General features: G+C 37.1%; 1 protein-coding gene across 1 annotated transcript in view; it reads right to left on the reverse strand.

The window, feature by feature from the left end:
• TLL1 (tolloid like 1) overlaps window positions 1-18,589 on the reverse strand; it is a 332,054-nt gene that overhangs the window by 97,295 nt on the left and 216,170 nt on the right. Inside the window, exons 10-11 of the mRNA XM_036763870.1 lie at window positions 5,464-5,566; window positions 3,752-3,868 (exon numbers count right to left, since the gene is read on the reverse strand). Of these exons, the coding sequence (XP_036619765.1) occupies window positions 3,752-3,868; window positions 5,464-5,566 (220 nt within the window). The remainder of the gene's footprint in view (window positions 1-3,751; window positions 3,869-5,463; window positions 5,567-18,589) is intronic.

Genomic DNA, 18,589 nt, shown 5'->3' on the forward strand with positions numbered 1-18,589 from the left:
GAAAATCATGTAAGGAAAGTGGAGAAAAAAATGGGAAGAGAAAATGAGAGTGACGTAGGAAAACCATGGGAAAAGAGCCAGTAGCTTGGTAAAGGAGATGCAAAAAAATACTGAAGAAAATAACACTTCCAAAAACAGACGAGGCCAAGTGGCAAAAGAAGTCCAACAAGTCAATGAGGAGAAGAATGTCTTAAAAAGCAGAATTGGCCAAATGGAAAAGGAGGTCTAAAAACATATTGAATAAATTAAAATAAAAAACAGAATGGAGCAAATGGAAGCTAATGACTTTATGAGAAATCAAGAAACAATAAAACAAAGCAAAAATTTTTTTCATTCTTTCATAAAAAAATAGAAGTCAATATGAAATGTCTCAATGGAAAAACAACTGACCTAGAAAATAGGTCCAGGAGAGATAATTTTAAAATTACTGGACTACATGAAAGCCATGATCACAAAAAGAGCCTAGACATCATCTTTCGAGAAATTATCAAGGAAAGTTGCCCTGATATATTGGATCTAGAGGGTAAAATAGAAATAGAAACCTCCTGACAGAGATCCCAAAATGAAAACTGCCAGGAGCCAACTTCTAGAGTTCCCAGGTCAAGGAGAAAATATTTCAAGCAGCCAGAAAGAAAAAATTCAAGTATGGCAGAGCCACAGTCAGGATAACACAAGATTTAGCAGCTCCTACATTAAAGGATTTGAGGGCTTGGAATATGATATTCAGGAGGGCAAAGGAGCTAGGATTACAACCAAGAATCACCTACCCAGCAAAACTGAGTAAAATTCTTCAGGGGAAAAATAGATATTCCATGAGACTGAGGGCTTTCAAGCATTCTTGATGAAAAGACCAGAGTATTAGGGTGGTTAGAAGTAGTATATATAGACAGAGAACACAGGTGTGAGTTGAATATGAAGGGATGATATCTAAACAATAGAATTAAGAGTTGATAGAGGAATGTATTGGGAGAAAGAGAAAGGGAGAGCTAGAATGGGGTAAATTATCTTGCATAAAAGAGGCATGAAAAAGCTTTCACAATGGAAGGGAAGAGGGGGAGGTAACGGAGAGTGAGTGAACCTTACTCTTATCAGAAATGGCTCAAAGAAGTAATAACATACACACTCAATTAGGGATAGAAACCTATCTTATCCTACAAGAAAATAGGAGGGGAAAGGGATAAGAGAAGGGAGGTGGGTGATAGAAGAGAGGGCACATTGGGACAGAGACAGAGTAAAAGGAGAAAAAAGAATAGAATAAATGAGCGGGGGGAAAGGATGGAGAAAAATACAGTTCTCATGGTTTTTCCATTTTGCTCTGATTCTTCCTTCACAACATGACTAATGTGGAAACATGTCTAAAAGTATTGTACATGTATAACCTACATCAGATTGCATGCCATCTTGGGGAAGGGGGAGGAGCAGGGAGAGAGGGAGAAAAAAATTTGTAACTCAAAATCTTATAAAAGTGAATGTTGAAAACCATCTTTTCATGTAATTAGAAAAAAATCCTATTAAGTGGGAAAAAAGAAAGATCTGATTGAAATAGAGAAAAATGCAGTAGAACACTCATGCCTTTGGCAACATGCCCCCAAATGATTTCTTGCTTTTCAGTCATCTATTGCTATGAATCTACATTCTCCTACTTAACCCAAATCAAGATGCCCTTAAGATCACAAATGACTGATACCCATCTAGAGGGTCAATTGAAACTGGGAACCTCCATGCTGCAACCAAATATTCAAATGCTTTACAACAAAAAGCAGACACGACAAAGTCATTAAAAGGTTATTTAACTTTAAAATTAACAAATAGTTTTCATTGTTTAAAATTAAGTACATAGAAGTTAGATTTTTTTACAAAGTAATGTACATTTTTAAGTATACCTAATTGAAGTTTCTTGAATGTAGCTTTATTTGATTACAGCTAAATATTAATGTGGCCTTCCAACATGAAATTTTCCCTATCCCTGGTATAGACTCCCTTACCTCCCCCTCCCAAAACTGGGAATGTATTCTTTCCTCATGTCTCCCTTTCAGAATCATTAGCTTCTTTCAAAATTAAACTAAAGCTCTACCTCTTATATGATGTACTTCTTGATCACTCAGCTGCTACTGCTTCTACCTAAGAAAAAATAACCTTGAGTGAGTGTGGATGTGTTGTGTGAAGATATTATACATACGTTTGTATAATATACATACGCACACATATACATTTTGTATATACTTATATGTGTTCCTGCAGTTTCTTTCAATAGAATGCATGTTCCTTGAGGACAGGGACTGCTTCAGATATATCTTTATATTCCCAGTCATGTAATTCCATTGGTATAGACCCAAAGGTGTTTAACTCCTTCCTTCAAGGACTGTAAATAGCCCACAAAATTCCCAAGGATGGCAGGGCTGAGATTAAAATGTAACTGGGATTCAACAAAATAAAGAAAAATACAACAAAAATAATGTTAATTTGTGGTTTTCTAAGTTAAAATGCAGCCAGCGAGGGACTTGTTTCTATTTGAATGTGACACAACTGGTTACAAAAAGGAAGCTCCCTAAATTAATGAAAATGAGCAATTCTTCAACAACTTATAGTATTACAGACTTGCCTGGGGAACTGAAAGGTTAAGAGATTTGTCCAGGGTCACAAGACCAGTAGGTATCAGAGGCAGAATTTAAACCCAAATCTCTAGATCCTAAGACCAGCTGAGCCTTTACCCATCACAGCACACTGCATCTCTAGCAACCCCTCTCTTAAACATTTTAAAAATATATTTGTGACTTGGGAGGAAGGGGCTGGAGAAAAAAGGTTATTTTATAAATTTACTATCCAAGAATATTTTTGATAATCTGTGGACTCTCTTTCATCCTGTATTGACCTTAAGTAACAGTGCAGATGTAATCTTTATAGCAAACACTGAGTCCCTGGCAAGAAACTTATGGTCATTTGATAAACATCTGCAGACTATAACCAAGTAATTCGCTGCTCAACAGCTAATCTTTAAAACAAAAGGGCCTCTGCTTACACAAAAGTTTTAAGGGAAAAAAGAAATCTGCTAACTCTCTTCTGGATTACCTAAACTACTGTGCTAACAAAAGCAGAACCAGATTAATTTTAAATAGAAAAAGGAGGTATTTATTCTTCCCTTGGCAAGAGAAAGACTTTTTTTCAAAATCAGGAAATGTAGTACCAGTTTATTGTTTCAAAAAATATAGAACAAAGCATTTCATAAACTCCATTATTTAAACAAAGCATCCTCAAGACCTGTTCAGGATACTTTCTTGCTCCCCACCCTTGCCCCCCACCCCAGCATTTCCTACAAGAGATAGAAGTTTTCACTAGAGGATTCAACCAAACCAGACTAAAGGAAAATAGCAATTTCCTTATATTTTGCTAACACTGCAGAGGGATTTTAATGTGTGAGAACTAAAATAAATGCCATCTTAGAAGTGCTATGTCATTTGGGAAAAATTTACAGACTGATTCATATTCATTTATAAGGTCACTGATATTGGAAATAGGAACCCTTGCATTTCCTCACTCTTATCATCTACAGTGTTTGAGTCTTTTATATGGTCATTCCTTCATGTTAACCTGGCTCTAGAAAATTCTTGATTTCAAATGACAGGAATGGATGCTCTGCTAGCACAATGTACAAAAAAAACACCCAACCTCCCCCCCCCCACTAAAAAAAACATTTCTTATTAGCAGGTTCATGCAGAGGATGAAGTTATCTCTAAGACTCAGTGGGACTTGCCTTCATAAACAGCTGCAAAACCTTTTCCTACCCAATTACTGCTGCTTCGAAACTCAATCCACATCCTGCTGTCAGTAGATGTTAGGACTTCAGGCAACTTGTCACCACAAAATCTGCCTAAAAGAAACAAAAGTCAATGGGATTGTTGAATGTGGTCATTCAAGCTCTAAGAGGCTACAACCATTTTGTAGTCACAGTTTACTCTCTAAATTGATAAACTCTCTACTCATACCTACTATTCTGATGGTTAACAATAAAAAGCAAAAATTCTATTTATTGTAAAGGCACATCATTTTTAATATCACTCAAAGTCCTAAACACATGCTGTTGCCATATACCAAAAATTGAATCAATTCAAAATCAGTTTTTAGAATTTCATTTTCATCTAAAAACTTGAACCAGATTTTACCAAGAGAAGTCAAGAAAAACATATTATCATCAGTAGTAGCTTAGGGGATGAGGAGGTGGAAAAGGGAGAGAGAAGATTGGCAAATTACCTCCTTGGGTAGGTAATTGTTAGGTTCTTTGAGAGTATAATAACCTCTTTGGAAAAAGTAACTTACTTTGTGCAGGTATTCACTTTACTCTCAGGATGATATTTTCCTTACCCAGATTTGCCTTACAATTCAATATTCAGCTCTGTTCTTTTTCATTATTAAATGTTTTAAAAATACCCAAACTATTTCTTTGTATATCTCTTGTTTTCCCCAAAAATGATGTTACTTTCACGTGGCATTGTTATACAAAACTTAGTCACACAGCAGTCGTGGAATATAGTGGGTAGAATGCTAACCTCAGAATCAGGAAGATGTAGGTTCAAGTGTTGCTTATCACATATTGTCTATCTGACCACCACCACCACTCCCTCCTTTGCAGGTCATTTAATCTCCCAGTAGCTCAGGCAACTCTTAAGACTATAAATTGCCAAGCAGGTGCTGATATGGAGTTGAGTGAATTTCCCAAGCCAATGTAAATCACAAGTCTAGACCTCCTCTTCCAAAATAAAATAAAATAAATTTGGGCATGTGCAATTGAGCTAGGTTTTTTTCATTAAAAAAGTAAGATCTCTTAAAATTCCCAGCACACAGTAGTAACAAACAAACTCCCCACTGCTCTCACCCTTAAGTTGAACAGGAGACAACTGTAAGACAGCATACTTCATTCAAGTTATTGGTGTGGTCTGTAGTCTAAAAGGTGGCAACAAATAGGCTTTCATTTGTGCCCAGTTAGGACAACACCATGTTGCACAAATTGGAAATGTTTGATCCCAACTTCCAATAACTCAGGGAGAAACTAAACTAAGAATGTTAACATTGGAGATAGTGCATTTAACTCAGTAAATCCACAAATGAAACTTGTGCCTCACATTGCTGAACTGGTAAAGAAACTACTATGCCAGTTTTCTCATCAAAACTATGATGATTGCTGGTTTAAACACACACACACACACACACACACACACACTTCTTTTAAGTAGTAGTTACAGTAACTACAAGAGTTGTAGAGCTTCCACCAGTTGGCACATTCATCCTTAAGGATCTGCTTTATAACATATTGCTCCACTGAGAGAAAAATCTGTTTAAATATATCTCCTGAGCATCTAAAGAAAAAAGAGCAATTGACCCAATATACAAATTTCAGGTCTTAAGATAATAAAGATAGGGGTTAGGGACAGGAAGTAATAGTAGACAACTCAGTAGATAATACCTTACCTAACAGAGGTGATTTTCTCCAATACCCATCTCTGACTTCAATATAATCATACCAGCACAAACTACTCTTGTAGAGGTCCATTGTAGTAAAGTTTAAGACAATCTGCAAAATGAAATGGAACTGTAGTCATGCAATGGTTGAATATCATCTGGCTAAAAAAGATTCATTAAGAATGTTTTTAGATTATGTTGGTATGCTGGTGACATACTAATAACGCTGCTTGACAACCAACATCTCAAACCAAGATTACATCTCTTGTTTCTTTAAGGAAGCATGTATTACCCTACTGTTCATAGTAAATTGAAATGTGAATTTCAAATGAAATAGTTCTGGTTCTAAGTGAACTCCCTCTCAAGGCTTTTACAGCCAAGTAAATGCCTGTAAAGTCATTAGGAGGCAACAGTAAAATCTGGATCTGTATCACTCTACTATCAGGATCTATCGCTCTTAAATCAAGATGAAACGTTGTGCAACAGTATATTTGTGGACTTTCTGTGGCAGAAGCCCTTTCAGGTTATACTCTGACATACCCTCTGATTCAGATTTGACTGCATCCTTTGCATTTATAACCCTGGCATTAGATTCACAGGGTAACATTATCTCAACAAAAATTACAGATACTTATTTTCTGTCCAACAGACACAGTCATAACTTTCAGAATAACTAATTTTTTGCATTGACTCACTCCAAAGTTAGTTTTTAAATCATTTAAGATGCTATAATTAAATCAATAGAATATGTTGATCAAATTGTTAATTTAATTAAATCATTTTTGAAACAGTACATATTTTATACTTAGAAACATTCTAACCACTCAATTTAAGTTAACATTCAATTTGAAATTTTATACATTTTTTTTTCAATTACTGCACCATTCCTGGTCTGCTAGATGCCTTGCAAGGACCTTTAACCAAAGCAAGAAAGTGCTGAGAATCAATCCTCTTATGATAATTTACAACAATGTTCAAAAGGAAATTATTTTTATTTGCCAGAAATAATAAATCCCTTTCCAAGGGCTTAAATTTTGTCAATGTGAAGAAATAACTTTAATCACTGTATCATAAAAGTATTTACTACTCAACACTATCAAAAGCTTTGCCTTCCATAAAATTCCAATTGAAGTACCACATACCTAAACATAGCTTTGTTTATGTAGCTATGATCTCTATGGTTTCTTATAAGTATATCTGATTTACTGAGAAGAATCTCTGAATAGAGATCCTCTTTTTGAATGAAGATTGGAACATGGTAGGGAATTTCACAGGTAACAAAATTCAGTTAATGAGCAAGAGGAACTTGAGGTGCTCCCTAAAAGTGGCAACTTTGACTTCATAGATATCACTGAGATTAGTGGGATAAAAATCCATGAAAAATCCATGGTTCTCAATGAGTACAGTGTATTCAAAAGAAACAGGACAGATAAAAGTAGGAACAAGGTGGCACTATATATTAAGAAAGTAAAGTCATGTCATAAAATCCAAGAATCAAGGAGAAGAAATGTGACAAAGTATTTGAATGAAAAGCAATAGGGAAAGAAAAGAAATTATTTCATTCCAGCAATATAGTATAGAACACCCAGAAAAAAGAAGAAATAGATGGGATTAGGAAAGGTTGCAAGCAAAATTAAAGAATCAATCATCGCACAGTGGATAGAAATCTGGCCTTGAAGCCATGGAGTCCTGGGTTCAAGTTCCAAATCTGATACATACTATGTTAACCATTAATCAAAGATTAATAACTAAGATTAATGATTAAATTAATTGTTTAACATTCAAAGCACTAGCCAACTCTCTAGGTGGCAGAGAAGGTTCTGACCTGCACTGATTCAGAGTTTCTTTAACTTGAAGGTCGCAATACCAATGAAATCAAAGGTCTACTCTCTGTAGATTGAAGGGCTTGGAATATGATATTCTGGAGGTCAAAGAAGCTAGGATTAAAACCAAGAATCACCCACTCAGCAAAACTAAGTATGATGCTCCAGGACAAAATATGGACTTTCAGTAAAATAGAGGACTTATGCATTCTCGATGAAAAGAGCAGAGCTGAATAGAAAATTTGACTTCCAAATACAAGAATCAAGAGAAGCATGAAGAGGTAAAGAGGAAAGAGAAATCATAAGGGACTTACTAAAGTTGAATTGTTTGGTTTACATTCCTACATGGAAAGATGATATTTGTAACTCATGAGACCTTTCTCAGTATTAGGGTAGTTGAAAGGAAGGGAGAGATAGAATGGGGTAAATTATCTCACATAAAAGTGCAAGAAAAAAGCTGTTGTAATGGAAGTGAAGAGGGGGTAGGAGAAAGGGAATGAGTGAATCTTGCTCTCACCAGATTTGTCTTAAGGAGGGAATAACATACTCACTCATTTGGGTATCTTACCCTACAGGAAAGTAGGTCTGAAGGGGATAAGAGGGCAGATGGGGAAGGAGGTAGTCAAAAGCAAACACTTTTGAAAAGGGACAGGGTCAAGGGAGAAAAATGAATAAAGGGGGGCAGTATAGGTTAGAGGGAAATATAGTTAGTCTTTCACAACATGACTGTTATGGAAGTGTTTTGCATAATGACACATGTGTGGCCTATGTTGAATTGCTTGCCTTCTCAAGGAGGGTGGGTGGGGGGAGAAGAAGGGAGAGAATTTGGAACTCAAAGTTCTAAAAACAAATGTTTAAAAAAAGTTGTTTTTACAATGCAACTGGGAAATAAGATATACAGGCAATGGTATATAGAAATCCATCTTGCCCTGCAAGAAAGCAAGGGGAAAGTAGATATGTGGCGGGGGGGGGGGGGAAGTGGGGTGATAGGAGGGAAGGCAGACCGGGGAAAGGAGCAATCAAAATTTATGTCATCTTAGGATGTAGGGGGGAGAGATGGGGAGAAAATTTGTAACTCAAAATCTTGTGGATCTCAATGTTGAAAACTAAAAATATTAAATAATAAAAAAAATTTAAAAAAAGAAATGAGAAGACAGATTTCATAGTACCCTGGAAAGACTTTTGTGATCTGATGCTGAGTGAGGGGAGCAGAACAAGAAGAACATTCTACATGATTACAGACACACCTTATCTGTGATGAATAACTTTGATATACTTGGCTCTTCTCAGCAATACAAGATTCAAAGACAGCTCCAAAACACTCATGGTGGAAAAAGCTATGCACATCCAGAGAAAGAATTATGGAGTCTGAATGCAGACTGAGGCAAAGTATTTGCTCTCTTTTTTTTCCCCTTCTTTTTTGATTTCTTCTCTTCTTTCTCATGCTTCATTCCACTGGTTATAATTCTTATTTACAACTTTATTATTATGTAAATAAGTTTAATGTGAAGGTATATGTAGAACCTATCTATATCAGATTACATGCCATCTTGGGGGGAGAGGGGAGGAGAGTGAGGGAGAGAAAATTTGGAACTCAAAAACCTATGGAACTGAGTGTTGTAAACTAAAAATAAAAAAAAATAAAAGCAAGAAGGTGCTAGGTAATGAAGGGCTTTACATGCCAAAAAAAAGATTATATGAGATATTTGTAAAGGACTTATCTCAGTGACTGGAACATAGTAGATGCTTAATAAATGTTTCCTTCCTTCCTTCCTTCCATCCATCCATCCATTCTTCCTTCCTTCTTTATTGTCATCTCTACACTACAACACTAGCAATGTTTTTGATAAATTAATTTTTCCACTGGAGAATACACAGAAATTAAGAAGCAAAATTCTACAAAACAGTAGGCTGATTAAAAGGAAAAGTGGAGAGGGCAGAGCCAAGATAGCTGAGTGAAAACAGGGATTTACTGGACCTCGCTTACAAATTCTGTAAGATATCTCTAAAAAACTGAATCTCAGCAGATTTGAGAGAGGTAGAAGCCACTAGGAGACTGGGTGTGACAGATTTCCTCCCCAGCAAAGTACTTAGGGTGGACTGGATGGATCTGTGGCCTGGGAGAGCGCCAGGGACATGGAACTACACCCAACCGCATCAGAACAGGAACAGCAGCAGAATTCAGATGGCAGACTGGGCCAGGAGAGCACTGAGTGCTTGGAACTAAACCATACCTGAGTGAGAACAGTCCTGGGGATGAATTGCTAGCTGCAGTGGCAATCTGCAGGGCTCTCAGCTCAGGATGGGAATCTGTTGGACCTACATGATAAAGCAGCAGAGACCCTGCAGGTTCAGCAGCAGTGAATCCTGGGGCTACCAGCCCACAGTCTAAAGGTTTGAAACTCACCTTCTTGAACTTCTGGGAGCCATGATGACCAGGTAAAATGGCTCCTATCCCTCCCTTGAATAACCAGAGAAAACTGCCCTAGGGGAAACTCTGAAATAGAGGAGCCAGAAGTGGGGGTTCAGTAATCTTTTAGATCAGGAAGCTAAGGAGACCCCCCTCTTGAAGTGACGGAAAGAGACCAGTGCAGGAAGGGAGGCATCCCAGTAAGCCCAACTTTAGCAGACCAGCAGGAGTTCTTGAGCCCCAGAGGGGTGGAGCCAACAAGCACCAGCACCAGGAGCCCAGCAGTGCCTTTGCACAGCCAGGGGAATTAGCAGACACCAGCACAGATGGCAGAGACCACCAGTGCCATAGCGCAGCCCTAGGGGAAGAGGAGACTCCAGCAGCTAGACCACCCCTCCCCCACACCACAAGCTCTAACCCCAGGGGAAACTTAGAAGACATCACTGGGCCTCGATCCTAGGCACACATCAGCCAGCTTCAGCTCAGGACCAGGCAAGCTGGAGTATTATATAAACTCTAGCTGACAAAATGAGAGGCCACAGCACACAAAGCCAGTAACTAGAATGCTAGCTCCCAACACAAAAAGCTTGGGAGAGAGACCCTGGGCCCCAGAAGCAGAGATCCACTTCAAAAGCCAGGAAAAAGGCAACAACCATGAAGAAACAATCCAAAAAAACAAAGTCCATTGATTCTTATTATGGAGACAGGAAAAATCAAAATACCCATTCAGAAGAGGACAGCATTAACACTATACCTACATATGAAACCTCAAAAAGGAATAGGAACTGGTTTCAGGCCCAAAAAGCATTCCTGGAAGAGCTCAAAGAGGATTTTAAAACGCAAATTGGAGAGGTAAAAGAAAAAATGGAAAAAATGATTGAGGAGAACAAATCTTTAAAACATAAAATTGGTGAAACAGTTAAGGAGGTACAAAACCTAATTAGAAAAAACGACTCCTTGAAATGTAAAATTGGCCAAATGGAAAAGGAGGTAAATAAGCTAAACGAAGAAAACAACTCATTAAAAATTAGAATGGGCAAGTGGAAGGTAATGACACTATGAGGCATCAATAATCCGTCAAACAAAATCAAAAGAATGAAAAAATAGAAGAAAACATAAAATATCTCATTGGAAAAAAAAAGTGACCTGGAAAATAAATCCAGGAGAGAGACAATCAAAGAATCATTGGTCTACCAGAAAGCCATGATGAAAAAAGGAGTATCAGTATCTTCCAAGAAATCATCAAAGAAAACTTCATGAGGTCCTAGAACCAGAAGGTAAAATAGTCATTGCAAGAATCCACCAATCACCCCATGAAAGAGATCCCAAATTGAAAATTCCAAGGAATACTGTAGCTAAATTCCAGAACTACTGGGTCAAGCAGAAAATACTGCAAGCAGCCAGAGAGAAACAAATCAAATATTGTGGAACTACAGTCATGATTACACAAGACCTTGCAGTTTCTACATTAAAAAATAGGAGGGATTTGAATATGATATTCTGAAAGTCAAAGAAGCTTGGACTACAACCAAGGATCAACAACTCAGCAAAATTGAGTATAATTTTTCAGGCAAGGAGGTAGACATTTGATGAAATAAGGGAATACCAGACCTTCCTGATGAAAAGGCCAGAGTTCAATGGAAAATCTGATCTTCAAATACAAAATTTAAGAGACACATAAAAGAGTAAATAGGGGGGAAAGCCTTGTTATTCAATAAGGGCAATTTATTTACACATTTATGTAGGATTTTTTTTATATATGACATATATATGTTAATCTTGAAAGTGGTACAGTTATGACAATTAAAAGAGATATTCATAGACAGAGGGTGTGAGTATAAATTAACTGATGTGAGGATAAAAAACATAATTAAGGGGTGCAAAGGCATTGTTGTGGGAGAAGAGGTAAGGAGGAGGTAGAAAAGGGTAAATTACATCACATGAAGAGGCACAAAAACATATTATAGTAGAGGGGAAAAAGGTAAGATTTATTCCAGGAATACAAGGCTACTTCAATATTAGGAAAACTGTAAGCGTAATTGATCACATCAACAACAAAACTAGCAGAAACCATAGGATTATCTCAATAGATGCAGAAAAAGCTTTTGATAAAATATAACACCCATTCCTATTAAAAGCACTAGAAAGCCTAGAAATAAACGGAGTCTTCCTGAAAATAATAAGTAGCATCTACCTAAAACCATCAGCTAACATTATACATAATGGGGATAAGCTAGATGCATTTCCAATAAGTTAGGGGATGAAACAAGGATGTCCATTATTACCCCTATGATTCAATTTGATACTAGAAATGTTAGCATTAGCAATAAGAAAAGAGAAAGAAATTGAAGGAATTAGAATAGGCAAAGAAGAAACCAAGTTATCACTCTTTGCAGATGATATGATGATATACTTAGAGAATCCTGGAGAATGAAGTAAAAAAAAAACTACTTGAAATAATAAACAACTTTAGCAAAGTTGCAGGATATAAAATAAACCCACATAAATCCTCAGCATTCCTATATAATACTAACAAAGCCCAAAAGCAAGAGATAGAAAGAGGAATTCCATTTAAATTTATTGTGGACAATATAAAATATTTTGGAGTCTATCTGCCAAGACAAGCCCAGGAACTATATGAACACAATTACAAAACACTTCTCACACAATTAAAATCAGATCTAAATAAATGGAAAAACACCAGTTGCTCATGGTTAGGCTGAGCTAATATGATAAAAATGAAAATTTTACCTAAATTAATTTACTTATTCAGTGCCATACCAATCAAACTACCAAAAATAATTTTATAGAGCTCAATAAAATAATAACAAAATTCATCTGGAACAAAAAAAGAGCCAGAATACCAAGGGAATTAATCAAAAGGAATGCTAAGGAACGTAACCTAGCCATACCTACTTGGCAACAAAACTACTTGGAACTGGCTAAGAAACAGAGTGGTAGATCAGTGGAATAGGTTAGGTACACAAGATGCAGTAGTCAATGACTACAGTAATTGACTCTTTCATAAACCCAAAAAGTCCAGCTTCAGGGATAAGAACTCATCATTTGAAAAAAATTGCTGGGAAAACTGGACAATAGTATGGCAGAAATTGTTCGTAGAGCAATATCTTACTCCATATACCAAAATAAAGTCAAAATGGGTTCACGACTTAGATATAAAGGCTGATACTATAAGCAATTTGGGAGAGAAGGGTATATTTTACCTGTCAGACTTATGGAGAAGGGAAGAATTTATGACTAAACAAGAGATGGAGAGCATTACAAAATGCAAAATGGATAATTTTGATTATGTTAAATTGAAAAGTTTTTGTAGAAACAAAGCCAGTGCAACAAAGATAAGGAGGGAAGCAGAAAATAGGGAAAGAATTTTTACAAGCAAGGTTTCTGACAGAGGCCTCATCTCTAAAATATACAGGGAACTGAGTCAAATTTATGAGAACACAAGTCATTCCCCAATTGAGAAATGGTCAAAGGATATGAATAGGCAGTTTTCAGAGGACGAAATTAAACATATCTATAGGCATATGAAAAAATGCTCTAAATCACTACTGATTAGAGAAATGCAAATCAAAACGACTCTTAGATACCATATCTCTCCTGTCAGATTGGCTAACATGTCAAAACAGGAAAATGATAAATGCTGGAGAAGATACGGGAAAATTGGAACATTTTTACATTGTTGGTAGAGTTGTGAACTGATCCAACCATTCTGGAGTGCCATTTGGAACTATGCCCAAAGGGCTATAAAAATATGCATACCATTTGACCCAGCAACACCACTTCTAGGGCTGTATCCCAAAGAGATCATACAAAGGGGAAAAGGACCTGTATGTACAAAAAATATTTATAGCAGTTCTTTCTGTGGTGGCAAAGAATTGGAAATCAAGGGGATGCCCATCAATTGGAGAATGGCTAAACAAATTGTGGTATATGAATGAAATGAAATACTATTGTACTATATGAAATGAGGAGCAGATGGACTTCAGAAGAACCTGGAGAGTCTTATATGATCTGATGATGACTGAAGGGAGCCCAACTAGAAGAACATTGTACACAACCACAGACACATCACTTCTGTGATAACTAACTTTGACAGACTTGGTTCTTCTCAACAATGCAAGGTTCTAAGACAGCTCCAAAAGACTCATGATGGAACAGGCTGTCCACATCCAGGGAAAGAATTATGGAATCTGAATGCAGATTGAAGCAAACTATTTGCTCTCTCTCTGTCTTTTTTTCTTTGTTATTTTATCTTTGTTTTTGTTACATCTTTCTCATGGTTCATTTCATTGGTTATAATTCTTCTTTACAACTTGATTATTGGGAAAATAAGTTAATGTGAAGGTATATGTAGAACCTATATCAGATTACATGCCTTCCTCGGCGGAGAGGGGGAAAGAGAGGGAGGGGGAGAAAATCTGGAACTCAAAAACTTGTGGAACTGAGTGTTGCAAACTAAAAAAACCTATTAATTAATTTTAAGAAAGGAAAAGTGGAGGACCGTTAAATTTAGCACATCTCTGTTTCTAAGATAGCACTAAGATGAACATGAGGATAGTTGGTATTTTACAAAACTTGATATTTACATTTCAAGTTTCTGAAGTGACAGATTTTGCAAGGTCCTACCTTAGAAAATGAAATTTCTTATTTTCAGTTCCTTGTTTGCATGAAATTCTCCCCATATTTTTCCTCTGCATCATAAACTTGATTTTGAACATTAGAAAACCAAGCATTTTTTTTTGCTTTTTTTGTGGGGGGGCAGGGCAATTGGGGTTAAGTGACTTGCCCAAGGTCACACAGCTAGTACATGTGTCAAGTGTCTGAGGCGGGATTTGAACTCAGGTCCTCCTGACTCCAGGGTCGGTGCTCTACTGACTGTGCCACCTAGCTGCCCCAGAAAACCAAGCATTTTACAAAACGTTTAGTAGGTAAGCATCCACAGATTCTTTGTCTCCACTTGAACAAAACTTGTTATTTTTCTAATCCTGTATGCTCCACAATTCCTCTTTCATGCAAACTCAATTTACAAATTCATAAAAAAGCGTGGTTCCTAAGTACTTTTCCCCACTTAGATATACACCTCTAGAGACTCTATGGAATCCATGCAGTATCAAATTATTCATGGGCTTTAAGTTCAGAACCATTTCTGGCTTGTTTTGCTTGACTTGAAAGGGAAGAACATTGCTTCTGTGCAGTAATTTAAGCTTCATAGTGCAACTACAGACTCTCAGTAATCACTCTAGTACCAGCTTTGTCAGCTGGAAGGTCTCCTTTATCAGAGCTAAGAGAGAAGAAGTCAGAATACTGAAAGAAACAATACTTCCAAACTCTCTTCCTGGGACAGATCGCCATTTTTGTGGACAGAAATTCTTGTTTTCTTTTCTCAAAAAAAAAAAAAAAAAGTAAAATGTGAATTTTTCCCATCTGTTCCCCATCATACATAATAAAATCAGGTAAATATCACTCATCTTCGTCTTTGGCATTCATCAGACATTGAAAAGCATACAATGGGAGAGCTAGGGAACAATTAAAACTTAATTTCTTTAAAGGGCAAAAAGGGGGGGGGAAGTAATTCTAATGAGATTTTCCATCTTGTTTTTTTCCTTTTTATTTAGAAAACCATGCATGGGTGGAGGAACAGAATTGGTCTGACGTTAATACAATGCACAGAATCCTTTCATAAGAGAAAATGTAATGGATAAGCTTTCCTAAGTCAAAACAGTGCATTAGTTGCAAAAATTAAAATATTCATCTTTGACTCTGGCTAAATTTATATTTGAATTACAAATCAAAATTACTTAAAATATTTGTTATGCTAATAATTTAGCATACTGTATACAAATAATTCTTTATTAAAAGTACATTTTCCCTCCAAGAATAAAAAGTGAAGAAAAAGAGAAAAATCACAGAATAATATTATTTATGTGAGTCTTTTAAAATTTCATCTAATAGTCTACATTTGCTTTAAAGTAAATTAGTTTACTTGAAACTTGATTAAAATTTTCTGTCCACAATGAAATTCAATGTAGTTATCTTAAGATTTCTTGGGATGCATAGGAATTTTCAAAATCAGCATATCAGAACTTAGTTATTGTGTCACAGAGTTAAAATGCACCCAACGGTACCCAGACATCAGTATACATATTTAAAACCCCCGTTTGCAACTTGACAGAACTATAGACTCCTAGAGACATGGTAAATCAGTAGGGACAGGATGGCTGCAGATCTCCAGAGGAAAAATAATACATCAGCTACTGTCAGCACAATTAAGAAATTTTTGCTAACCCAAGTAAATTCAACAGCGCTACCACAGGGACAATTAAGTGTAATGGGACACAAACAATACATACTTTACACATACACATATATACAAACACATACATAAAATTAGTATTAATTAACTTCATATTAAAATTATGTAAATAAAAGGCAGCACAATAAGAGGAAAATAATGCGAGACCAAGATTCTGGGAACAGTACTTTTTATTTCCCCTGGTTTTGCTACTAATTAAAATGGAGCCTTTGGAAAGTCACTTAACATTTCTGAGATTCAGTTTCCTTATCCATAAAATTGGGGATTTGTAGTAGGTGATCATGAAAGTTTCTTTGGTTCTAAAATCCTATGATTTCATGATTTAAAAAATGTAAAGATAACAATACATGTATGGCCGATGTTTGCCTTCTCAAGGATGGTGGGTGGGGAGGGAAGAAGGGAGAGAATTTGGAACTCAAAGTGCTAAAAACAAATGTTCAAGAAAAACAGTTGTTTTTACATGCAACTGGGAAATAAGATACACAGGCAATGGGGCATCGAAATCTATCTTGCCCTACAAGAAAGTAAGGGGGAAGGGGATAAGGTGGGGGGAGTGGAGTAACAGAAGGGAGGGCAGACTAGGGAAAAGGGCAATCAGAATATATGCCACCTTAGGGTGGGGGAGGGTAGAAATGGGGAAAAAATTTGTAAAATCTTGTGGAAATCAATGTTGAAAACTAAAACTATTAAACAACAAAAATAAATGAATAATTTTTAAAAATGTAAAGATGTATTTCTATTATTAGAAGCAATTAATGAACAGTGGAAAAGCACTGTACTATCTGTACATTTGTACAGAAGACCTGAAATCTAACTTAAGAGCTAAGACCAAGGTCAAATCACCTAACTTCTCTGAGCCTCAGTTTCCCCAACTGTAAATGAAGAACAACAAACCTGTTCCTCCTACCTCTTTGGTATTGCACATTGTAAAACATGTATCAAATTCCAAGGTGGTGTCATGAAAGGAGAGGTGTTTACTTCTCTCCTGGCCTGTGCTCTGGTCTGTGAGTGACCACAAGCATACTTCTCTGTCCTAGAACCGTGAGGATGGTCCTCTCCCCACTGTTGCCACAAGTTCTACCATGCGGGTGCTCCTCCTCACCTCAGGACTCCCACCCAGTACTGTGACTCATATCTCATGATGAAAGTAAAACCACAGAGTCCTGCTTCAGTGCTAGAAAAGAGACTCTTGTATTTTCCTTCTGATCAGATGTTTGATCCCCTTACCTTCTGTGGACAGAGAGCTCTGGAAGCAGTCAGTGCTGCTTCTGAGTCAGTCACTCCCAAGTCCTGCTCCTGGTTTGCTGGGGCTGTGGCTGTGCTGAGGACAGAGCTAGACTATACTCCTCTCTCACCCAGATCTGACAGACCTTTCTTACGGACCTTCTAAGTCATCTTTGGCGTTTGTGGCCTGAGAAGTGTGGAAATCACCAAAGCTGCCAGTGATTCAGTACCCTGAGGCCTGCTCTGGGTTTGCTAGGGACTGGTCTGTGTTGGCATGGCTTGTGCTTGATGGTGTTCCTCTCTCAGCCTGGTGCAACAGATCTTTCCCATCAACCTTGAAGGCTGTCTTGGCCTAAAATTTGTTTCATTCTGTCTTTTTGTGTGTACTGATGCACTAGAATTTATTTAGAGTCATTTTTTACAAGTATTTGGAAGGGCTGGGGAGGGGAGAGCTCAGGTGAATCCCTGCCTTTACTCCACCATCCTGTCTCAGACCACCCCCCAGCCACCTAAAGTATTTATTAAGGACTTACTATATGTGAAGTGAAAGGCAGGACAGAGCAGTACATAGAGACTTTTGCATGTGAAAGACCTGACTGCAAGCCATGCCTCTAACATGCATAGTATAGCCATGAACAAGTCATTTAACCTCTGGAGAAGGACAACTAACATACTGAATGACAGTCAGGATCCATGAATACTGTGTAATGCTAGAACACTTGGCTAGATCTAATAAGATGAAAATTAATAGAGATGAATGGAAGGCCCTGCACATGGGTTCAAAAACCCAATGTCACAAGTACAAGACATTGCTAAAATTTAGATGAAAGAAGCACTTTGCAAAAGGGAATTTGTCAGAAAATTATTTGGTAGTGTTAATAAACTTCATGCTCATAGTGAGTCGAGTATAACATGGTAGTCAAAAGAAAGAAAAAAAAGCCAATGTGACTTTGGGCTATGTTAGGAGAAGCATGGACTTCCAGGAGAAGGGAAGTACAAAAGCACTGCTGTAATCTGCCCTGGTCAAATCACATGGCCTGGAGAAATATGTTCAACCTGTAATACCAAAATTAAAGAAGAATACTGAAAGTGCGAAGAGGAGGGCAATGGGGATAGGGAAGGATCTCATTGCCATGTCGGTACTCCTGAGGTATCTAGACATAAAGCCAGAGAAAAGTGCTACTTCTGGGCTTTCACCAGTAACACTGTCAGCTATCACTACTTTGACTGTTACAGAGCATATGCCCACATGAGAACTTGCCTGGTATCCTACTTACTATGAATCCCTCACCCTGGGTGAACCAACCAAAGGCAAAAGGTAAAGCAGGCAAATTTTACCATCTA

The sequence above is a fragment of the Trichosurus vulpecula genome, chromosome 6, assembly GCF_011100635.1.
Source record: "Trichosurus vulpecula isolate mTriVul1 chromosome 6, mTriVul1.pri, whole genome shotgun sequence".
Taxonomy (NCBI): Eukaryota; Metazoa; Chordata; class Mammalia; order Diprotodontia; family Phalangeridae; genus Trichosurus; species Trichosurus vulpecula.